At 44.2% G+C, this 11140-nt stretch overlaps 1 protein-coding gene across 1 annotated transcript in view; it reads left to right on the plus strand.

Moving 5' to 3' along the window:
* The first annotated feature begins 1922 nt into the window (after positions 1-1922).
* LOC114851096 (chloride intracellular channel protein 5-like) overlaps positions 1923-11140 on the plus strand; it is a 45781-nt gene continuing 36563 nt past the window's right edge. Inside the window, exon 1 of the mRNA XM_055507101.1 lies at positions 1923-2083. Coding sequence (XP_055363076.1) covers positions 2027-2083 — 57 coding nt within the window. The 5' untranslated portion in view covers positions 1923-2026. The remainder of the gene's footprint in view (positions 2084-11140) is intronic.

The following is an 11140-nucleotide window of genomic DNA, read 5'->3' on the forward strand; positions in this document are numbered from 1 at the left end:
GCGTCTGGAATTCTATCGCGTACTTAGCGGTCGATCTTGACCTGACGAATGTTCACCAGGCGCTGAGCCGCCTCACGCCCCGGGGTGACTTCCTGAAAATTCTGCTTGAGTGCTACTGCGAAGGCAGCGAAAGTAGACACACAAGGAGAGCCGTTCTGCCACTCCGCTTTTGCCCACGCTTCCGCGTCTCCCGTCAGGTGCGATATGGCGTATGCCACTCGAGATCGCTCCAAGGGGAAAGCGGGTGAATGCAGTTCGAAAGGAATCTCACACTGAGTGAAAAAGGCACGACAGTCTCCCGACTCACCCGAGAACCGTGTCGGGGCGCCCAGTCTGGGGCGACGGCCAAGGGAGTCGCTGTCGCGGATGCGGCGTTCTGAGTCGGTCTCATCTCTCCCGCTGGACCTTGAGTCAAACGGTTCACCGCCTCTGTCAGTCCTGCTACCGCGGTCTCCTGCCGAAGTGCACACTCGGCTAACCTCTGGAGCGCTGCATTAGTTTTCTCCTCCTGTTTGGTAAACCGCTGCTCCTGGGCCAAGAGCTGCGCACGGAGATTCTCTGCGCTGGCGGGGTCCATTTCTGGCCAGATTGTTCTGTCAGACTTGGGCAGGCGTTCGGACCCACATGCACAGCACAAAGGCAGGTTGAGGATAAAGACAGGCTTTATTTCTATTAGCAGAGTCAGACGGTCCAGGTCATACACAGAAAGCACGGTATTTATGCACAGAACGGGAGCAGGCAATCTCAGATCCAGTAGACAGGCAGGGTTCGGTACACAGAGGATCTCGGTGACGGTACAGACAAGGGCTAGGCAAACTCACGGTCAGATGTTCAAGCAAGGTTCTTCTCCAGGCAAAGGTAGCAAACAAGGTTCAGGCAGAATACGGTAGTCAAGGGAGTCAGGATCAATACACGGGAGACAAGATACTAAATGCTGGAAAGAAGTACGGAACTAAACAATCTGGCAACTGGAGTCTGTGAGAGGTGGAGGTTATATACTGGTGCTGATTAATTAACTGTTAACAGGTGTGCTGAATGAACCGGGAGCTGAACTGAGAAACAGGAAGTATTACAAAATAAAACAGGAAATAACGTGAACTATGACATATATATACGATTACTCTGTAGCCTGCCTGCTTTGTGACTACTCTCCTGCCTGCTCCTTTTGTGCCGTCGCTGACCCGTGAACCATGTACCGAACCTCGCCTGTATCCTGACTGTGAGACTGTGATTAAACCCTCAAACTTACCTGACTGCCTCCTGTACTGTGGCTCCGCCATCTCAGAATCCATGACAGAATCTAGTGTCATCAATTATTGGCTAATAAATGAGGAAAAGTGAAGCTGCTTTTTCTGTGTTAGATTTTAGATTTTCTATGTCTCTGAAATTATTGAAGGACTATTCAACAGTGGCTTAAAATGCATGTAGTGAACTAGTTACTACTGTGTTTATAGTATATGGAACCAACACACAATAAACTACACTGCCTGTTAATTATCCATTTTATGATCTCTGGGTTTTCTTTATTCTTCATAGAATCAAATGAAATGCAGCATGTTCCCTCAGCATCGCTGCTGTTCCTGCACTGAGTCCAGTCAGGAAACGTTCCTCTGAAACACCAGTCACACTTGATCCTGGTGAGACGCTGAAACCAGCTGTGTAGAACTCAGTGCTGTGGTTCTCCATGAGCCTGGACGGTGTGAGGAGGACACGGTGAGTCCTGGTGAGTCACAGTCACCTGCTTGTGTCCGTCCCTCCTTCACTCTCTCCCCCTGGGGGTTATTTTTGCTGTCATGTCAGGCCCCACGGCTCAGACCACGTGTACACACTGAACCACACACCCTCCGCCTGGTTCCACTCGTCCTCAGCTGACACTGTGACAGAGGTGCTGTGGGACCGAGCGGACCTCACCAAAGGAAAGTGGAGTGGATTCTGCTGTAAACTGAGACGAACAACAGGCTCACAGACAAACACATTTACACAGTGGGGGAAACAAACACACAGAGAAAGCTTGTTTTACTTCAGCATGACGGACACTGCGGCCGAGGACGACAAGGACCCTGATATTGAGCTTTTTGTGAAGGTGTGTGTTCTGGAATGTGGACACTTCTCTCCACCTTTCTCCGTCTTGTCCAGTGTTTGACCTCTGACTTTTATTTTTGACTGGCTCCACTATGAGTAGCATCTGTGTGAGTTCATGTTGAAGAGTGGCTTCTGTGGCTCATCTGATATTTCTCTGTCTCATTCATGTTCCAGAAACCTCGTCAGCTGCATTCAAGGACCCCAGGAAATTTGCTAAACAATTCCTTTTGCTTGTCTTTTACTATTGAAATGTAACTTCCAGGTTATTCTGTACTTCCTATAATGTTAAACCTAGACAGCATCAATTCTGAATCATCAAAACAGTCTTAACTAACTAACTGTAACACATAACCACTATCATTCAATCAATTCAACCTCATAGACCTCAATCACATGCTGTAGAAAACAACTGTCTGAAATGATGATGTCACAAAAAAGAAACGTATGCCAAAATACTGTACAAACTGTAAATCAAGAGTCTCCATCCTTTTTTGCGCCACAAACTGGTGTAATATTTTCACAGACCAGTTTAATGTCACAATATTTTCATGTTCCGTATTAACTCGTGACCACGTTAACTGGCGACCGACTTCTGAATGCTGCACTGGTTGCTCTTAGTGAAGGCAGAAGTTTGAAGCAGGAAGAAGCATGTTATCTGTCCATGACGATGCCGTGTAAATGTTGTGTTAATGTCTTGTCTGAACACGATTTAAGTAAATGTAGTTGTACAAGAAACAACCTGATGCAGTTTGAACGTCGCTCGTTTTGTCGTTACATGAAGGAAGTTACAGGAAGTGAGTCTGCTCCTGAATTGCTACGCTCTGATTTCAATAAAGAATTAAATGTAAAACCTCTGCCTTTTGTCTTTGGAGCCATGATGGAGTTTAACCAGCATCAACTATAAAAACATTATGAAACACTTGTTTATTTCACTGTGAAATAAACTAAATAAGTCTTAATTAATGGCCTTCTTTCCCACAGTCGCTCAAACAAAAAGTCGGAAAGCATTAAACATATATAACATGTACATCCTGCAGCAGCAGTCAAATTAACTTTGAATTAAAACTTTTTTTGAATCTTGAATCCTAATCAGATCACACGTTTAACTCGTCTTTTGTGTCGTGTTCGTAATAAAGAGTCACCATCACTTCAACGAAGCCAGCAGCTTCTCATTCATTCTGGTCAATTTCTAAAGTTATTCAATGACTTCTGGGTCTTTGTTTTCTTGTCCATGAGCTTTTCTGTACAACATCAAACTGTTATTGGTGAAGAAAATGAGAATTAACACAGGTCCAAAACGTCTACTTCATATTACAACACTAGAGCATTATTGTGTGAAAACACTGTTTATACAAAAATACAAGCAAGTTGGTAAATTATACACATTACATGAAAATACATCAGGTTTTCTTTAACAATAAGAATCACAGTCAACACTGTCCCCGATGTCTAACTACTGCACCACACACTTCATTTCCCCCATGATCCTGGTGGACTGGACACAGAGCAGCTGGTCTCAGATCAGTTCACACTGAGACTCGTCTCCACTGGTTCTGGTACCTCTGTCAGTCAGTTGTGGATGAAGCTCTGCTCCCAGTAACATGGACCAGTCAGAACCTCCATACACACACTGCTGCTGCTTCTACATCTGGATCATCTCCAGCTGCAGAGAGAATGAGAGCAGAGAGCAGATCAGTGAGTGTCTACAGAGACTCCCTTCATCATCTGTCACATCCAGGACAAAGAGCAGCAGGACTTCAGTCGTGTTCACAGCACCAGTGGAGCAGCTGTTAAGCTTCCTTTAGCTCATCTTAACGTCTTGGACTGAAGCATCAAGTCTGCTGAATCTGCACATCCCTCCAGTCCACAATGAAACAAACTGCTGAGTCATGGCTTTAGAGACGACTTCCTGTTGGTCCATCACAGACAGAGTCGCTGTGTGGTGACCAACATCTTCTCTGCTTTGAAACATCAGCTGACACAGAAACATGAGAAGCTTTGGAGCAACTAATGACAGAAGGACACAGATGTGATGACTGGACTTCAGCAGAGGTTCTGCTCTGGACCAGCACCACATGGTTACTACATGGAACCATGGTTCTATCAGCCAGACTGATCTCAGAGCTGTGACACACATGAACCTGATCAGTAGTTAGTGTTGATGCTACGACACTTTGATGAGTGACTGGAGCTTTACAGGAAACACTGGATCTCTGCTGTGACACTAACTGAGTTTAGTCCAATACTGCTGAAAGCAGCACAGACTGACTCCAACCTCTACTGACCTCAGAGTCTGCAGTCCACAGTCTGGACTCTGCACCAGATCACAGAGAGCCTTCACTGATGAATCCTGCAGCTTGTTGTAGCTCAGGTCCAGTTGTGTCAGATGTGACGGGTTGGACTTCAGAGTTGAGACCAGAGAATCAATCGCTGTTTTTTAATTTCGTTAATTCCAGTAATTCCCCATCGGTGCGGGCGAAGAGCAACGTTCATCACTCCACAGCATCTCCTCTCCTGTCCCCAGAACCCTGTCAAGACCCACTGGGTCAGAACCGACAGAGGGAGTTTGTAACGACATTCAGTGTCTCATGCTGTCGTCATGATTTCCTCTGGTTCTTCAACCTAGGCATGGCAACTGAAGCCCCATGAAGCTTCCACAAGGTTCATCTGATTGTGCCGGAAAAATGAACCAAACTTGTGGGGCTTCGAAACCACACAGAGCAGTGACATCTGGTGATGTACTGCAAGTATATTATCTGCTTCAACCAGCCTCCTTGTCCTTGCTGTACTGTACTTCAATAGTAGCTCAGTGTTGGTAGAGGACCCGAGCTTGGAAAGTGGATGAGACCACCCGCGAAGGGTGAGAATAAAGTGGTATATAACTCCCTTCTCTGCGCAGTATCCTTGCTGTTCCTAGGACTGCACTTTTCTGGACTGAGATGTCGGATGTTTTTCCAGGGATCTGTTGTAGCCACTCCTCCAGTTTGGGGGTCACAGCCCCTAGTGCTCCGATCACCACAGGCACCACTGTGGCCTTCACTTTCCAAGCCTTCTCCAGTTCTTCTCTGAGCCCTTGGTATTTCTCTAGTTTCTCATGTTCCTTTTTCCTGATGTTGCCATCGCTTGGTATTGCCACATCCACCACTACGGCTTTCCTCTGTTCTTTGTCCACCACCACAATGTCTGGTTGGTTCGCCATTACCATTCTGTCAGTCTGGATCTGGAAGTCCCACAGGATCTTGGCTCGCTCGTTCTCTACCACCTTGGGAGGTGTTTCCCACTTTGACCTTGGGGTTTCCAGTCCATACTCCGCACAGATGTTCCTGTATACTATGCCAGCCACTTGGTTATGGCGTTCCATGTATGCTTTGCCTGCCAGCATCTTACACCCTGCAGTTATGTGCTGCACCGTCTCAGGGGCCTCTTTGCACAGTCTACACCTTGGGTCTTGTCTGGTGTAGTAGATCTGGTAGTGATGTGTCTTTCGTGAACGATTCGTTCAATATGAACTAATCTTTTATATGACTCGGGAGGAACGAGTCCTCTCAGTGTACAACTCGTTCAGTTCCGTGCAGTAGCTTCTCTCGCCACATGGCAGCAGCTGCTTAAGCTCAGTCAGCAGGACAGGAAACAGAAATGATTCGTTTAGGACTGACTCAACTGAGCGCCCTTACTCAGCGCTCCCGTTCATTTCTGATTCGTTTCTTATGGATCGTTCGTTCGTTCGTTCTTTTGTCACGTCACAGTTGTGGCTCCGCTACGGTGCTGTGTGGACTGATAAACAAGGAAATGAGCGATGTCTGATTTCTGACATTTATTTATTTGTCACCTGACAGCCGACATATATTATTTATTCATGGAATCATAATTAATTAGTGGTCTTTGATTCTTGTAGATGTGTGTAGTGTTATTATGTATATAATGTAAAGTGTGTTTGTAAATAAATACTTGTGAACATATCAACATGAAAATTTTGTGGTCGTGTATACTCTGCCACAATCATCAAAATATAATAATAATAATAATAATAATAATAATAATAATAATAATAATAATAATAATAATAATAATAATAATAATAATAATAATAATGTCACGTTTTGGCCAAGATAAAGGCACCAATGCACCAGGTAAATATTTTAGAGAACTTATTGTTACTTAAAAGTCTCACTAATTGTCAAAATAAGTTTTACTTTCACTTTAGCAGCCGTCACGTAAAAGGCAGCTCGGGCTGCGCGGTTTAGTTCATCGTTCTCGTTCATAGTTCATCGTTCACAGCTCAGGCTCAGTGGCGAGCACCAAGTACTACAGTTCTTTTGGGGACTTATTCCCATGGGTCGTTCGTTCGTTCACTTGTCACGTGACCGCCGAGCCGCGCAGGCTCTGTAGCGAGCAGCAAGCGCTCCAGTCCGTTCCTACCGCTACAAAGCGACTGTCGCGCTGTTAAACAACAATGGCAGGGAAGATGCAGGACATAAGTCACGTCTATGTGGTGCGTATTTACTAGGTTTTCAGATGGTTTGAATTGCTAGTGGTCAGTATATAGTGTTTAAGAACCGCGGCCATTATTACAACGCCCACAGCGCCACCTGCTGTAAGTGAACGAAATGAACGACTGACTCGAAATGATTCAAGATCCGAGTCAGTTAAAAGAACGGATCTTCCCATCACTACTCGACACAGTTTTGATTTTTTTGAAGTGGAAGTGTGACAGAGTAACATCTTGAGCAAGTATCAAATCACGTGACCACTGCGAGCTATCTATCCGCGGGGTCACAGAAATGGCGCTTCCAAAACACGTCATTTTCTAAAGCTGGAGAAGTTGTTTTAAAAAAAGCGTAAAAGACTAAATTTTAAAACTTTGGAAAACTTATTTTTAAAAAGAAAATTGTAAAAAGAAAAACAAGGCATCCTCATTCACAACATGTTCACTTAGATTTTCACGTTATGATACATGTTCACTTTATCGACTGTATCTAAAATACCAATTTTAAATTTAAATGATGAATATAATATATCAAATAATACTATATGAAAGACAATGACTTAAAGTATATTATTGTATATATTAGGTGTAACGTCATGTTGTCAGGTTCTGGCTCTGTTTTTAGTTTTATTTTGAAGGCACTTTGTTGCTCGGTCTTTATTTTGGTAGTCTCCCGGTTTCTGTTTTGGTTCCAGCTTTACTTCCGGTTTTTATTCACGCACCTGTACACAATTCATCATCACTCCCCAGGATTTAAGCACCACCTGTGACAGTTGTTATTCGCCAGATCGTCGTTCGTGTTTCTTGTGAGTCCCCGAGTTTCATGAGTGTCTCGAGTTTCCCGTGTTTCGTGTTCCTCGTGTTTTGTTCCTGTTTTGCCTCGTGTACCCTGCCTGACCATGGACTAACTACTGACCGTGAGTTTGCCTCATCCCTGCCTGTACTTTTGCTGAGCCTACTTGTGTAACGAACCCTGCCTGGACATTGGATTAGAGATTGCCTGCTCCCTTGTTTACTGCTTACCGAACTCTTCCGTGTATGACCTGGACTGCCTGACCCTGCCTTATCTAATAAACCCGTGCTTAACCATAATCGTGCCTCTGTGCTGTGCATGTGGGTCCGCCGCCTGCTTCGAGCCCTGACACATGTCAGCTGGCTGCCACAAACATCTACAGTACAGTACATTGAGTGTCCCAGGCCTCTTCTCCTCCTTTTACCTTAAAACTCTCCTCCTCCCTTCTCCTTCTATTTCTCCTCATCCAACTTCTTCTTCTCCACCTTAATCTTCCCCTCCTTCCTCCTGCTCTTTCACTGCCTCCAATTCCTCCTTCACCTGCGTTTTCTCCCGCTCCATTCTCCTTCTTCTCTGTCTTATTTTGTTGGCTTTTACTTGTTATTTTTCTCCATCTTTTTCAGTTTCCCTTCCTCTTTCTTCACTATCTGTTTCAGCTCCTTTTATTAATTTGTCTGTCACCTTCTGACCTGTTTACTCTTTAAAAGTCACTTCAAATTCTTTCTCTCTTACCTTTAGTTCAATTGTTTTTTCTTTAATTTCCTGCATAGTGCAGGCAACAGTAAAGTATTAACATGCAACAAACACTATTCTTCATAGAAATATTGGTGGCAAAGTGATCTCCAACTTCATCCCCTTCTACCTCGTCTTGGACTCCTCAGACTCCATTCTCCTCCTTTTAATCTTCACCTTATTTTTGCAGTACAGGCATAAATCCCGGGAGCTTCACCATTTCGGGCTCGACCTAACTGCATGGGCTCCTCGGTTGAAGACTAGAGACACGAAGCTCTGGTTCGCAGTATTTGTCCCTGTGATGTAACTTCTCTCTGCTGCTCTGTCATCCATGTCATTTCTCCGTAAATATTGCTGAATTTCTCTGATCACAATGTTTTCAGTGGTCATGGCAGTCCGCAAACAACACTCCGCTGATTCTACAAAGTAGCCCTGTTTTGACTCTAATTACTCGTTGCAATGCCAGGGTTTTGATAATATCATTATAACTCATTCCCAACCTGAAATAAAATAAAATTATCCTTGAATTCACAGCCTCTGCATAAGTGACTTTACTCTGCACTCTCACCTGCTGTATGTACTTTTCCTTTCTCATAAGTTCACACCCACCATAAGTCACACTGTGCTCACCTTCACAACTTCAACACTTTGGTCTTTGTTTACAGTTACTGTACACTGTTGTGGTGGAAATTTTCCATAAAGAAGTAGATGAGAGAGAGTTGTCCTTTTGTGCGATTTATTGAAATAATAAAGAAAATAAAAATAATGGGGAAAGCAAATAAAAAGCATGGATGTTGATCGTGCACATCAACAAACCAAAAACCAGCTGGGGAGATCAGTGCACACACCACGAAGGTGTGATGCAAAGAGCCCACGATCCTCAAGTTGCTTCTGCCTTTTAACCCCTTTCTCTGGCTCTGGTGGAATGTCTCTCTGCAGCAATGGAATTGTTTTTGCCACCTTATCTCGCTGTGAGTGAGAATGTTTGCTTTCTCACTGCATCATCGTGTCTTGTTATCCAAAGGAAGGAACACCGAGCTTCCAAGACAAGATGCATTCGCTTTAACAGCCTTGGGTCTGGTGGGGAGTCAGATAGGATGGAGCCAGAGTCCGGGTGTAAAAGACAAACATATATCATAAATTACTCAGTCAGTCAAATGGAACATCAGATGTTTAGACTTGATGTACGTCAGGGCACAAGAGATTATTTGTTTGTGTAAGAATGTTCAGTATTGCACCTAACCAGCACATGACGAGTGTGTTGGATAAGAAATAGCACAAGGCAAAATTTTCCCATTACATTCCCCCCTTTTGATTACACATGAATCAAACACTAAAATAATAAAAATTTTCAAACATTGCATTTTGTAGTAACAGCCCTTACAAATGAAACAGTAAGTGTATTACAGTAAGTCAAAATTCAAAAATACACCTTCACATAAAATGCAAGTAACTTAGGGATAAAAGGTTGGGAACTGTTTTGGTGGGTAGTTAAACAAGAATAACCTCTGTATTGGCATGTGAAGAAAATAAGTCAATAATCATATTTGTATCAGATTATATTTTGTGGTCAGATAGCCTAAGACCATCGTCAAAGTCATTAAGTGAATTACAGTTGGGGTTTTTGAACATAGTGCATTGTGTCATTTGATACGAGAGTGTTGCTGAGGTCGCACGCATGATGAGACCTCTAACCAGCGGGAGAACCTTCGGATCTTTAAATGTAGATTTGGGTCTAGAATGAATACGAGAATCAGGGATTTAACCAGAATGATGATGCATATTTCCGCTTGTGTTGTCTTTCATCTGTAGATGAAGGATAAAACTTTTGTAGCAGTGAATAAAGTGATTGTGAGCAAATTAAACACCAAGTCAACTTTAGGATATTTAAACTCAGTGTTGTGAATTATGTGAAATTTTCTCATTCAAAAATAGTGTAAAGTTATATAGAAACATCATATGATCAAGGCAATAATCCAAGTAACATAAAATGTCTAACACAACAAGGTCACAATTGACGTCTCATAACAATCTGCTTCGTCCTGTTGAACAGTAGCGTTAGATTGTTTCCAACCTGTGTGTTGAAGTATTGATTGTCCGTTGGAGTTCTTCAGGTTGTGATCAGCTGATCACAGAGACACTTGGGATTCGTTATCACCGCCAGGTTTCCTCCCAATGTCGTCTGAGTCACTGTCACTCCCGTGATGTGAAGAGTCTACACGTCGTCCAGCGTCGGCAACTCAAGGCTGCTCGTGTGTGTGTTTTCTCAGGAACGTGTGTGTAGATGTATGGTCTGATAGTGTGATTCACCGGCGCAGCTTCAGGAGGCGCTTGGCTCACACCTTTAGCTGAACGGTCAACGCAGCCTCGCCTCAGTGCGTGTGTGAGCACAGCGAGGGTCGTCCTTCTTAATTCTTTTCTTTAGTGGTGAATTCTCCGTGGGATGTAGATGAAGGGTCGTCTGTCGGATCCGGGTCCTTCCTGCAGTAGTGGATCCAAATCGCTCTCTCTGCGATCTTTACAGCCATGTGGGTCGTCAGAAGGTCCAGGAAGGGGCCTCGCCACCGTTTGGAGTCCCAGTGCTTCCTCCTGAACTCCTTAACAATCGCCCAATGCCCTGGTTGGATGGTGTAATGGTCCTGTCGCCTGTTTTCACCTGTTGGGAAATCTGAATTATGGGGAAAAGGTGTTTGGGCGGCACGGTTTGTCGTCAGGCCCAAACCAGACTCCATGGCTACAGGTGGAACCATTCGTCAGCCAGAGTCTGCGTTCCTGTGAGGTACAAAATGTTTAAAGCACAGGGAGAGAGGAAGGAAAGGATAGAGAGAGTTGGAGAGAGGGAACAAGGATCAGGAGAGGGAGGGGTTGTTGGGCAGCGACCTTCGCAGCAGCGTCTGCAGCTGCATGTCGGCAGAAACAAAGTTGTCACTGATGATGTAAGTCGGACAGTTACAAACAGCATTAGCTGTAGGCAGCAGGACAGCGTCCAGGAAAGCAGAACCTTATCATGATGTGAGATAGGTTTGCAATCAGACTTAAAAAGCTTC

This window comes from Betta splendens, chromosome 2 (assembly GCF_900634795.4).
Source record: "Betta splendens chromosome 2, fBetSpl5.4, whole genome shotgun sequence".
Lineage (NCBI taxonomy): Eukaryota > Metazoa > Chordata > Actinopteri > Anabantiformes > Osphronemidae > Betta > Betta splendens.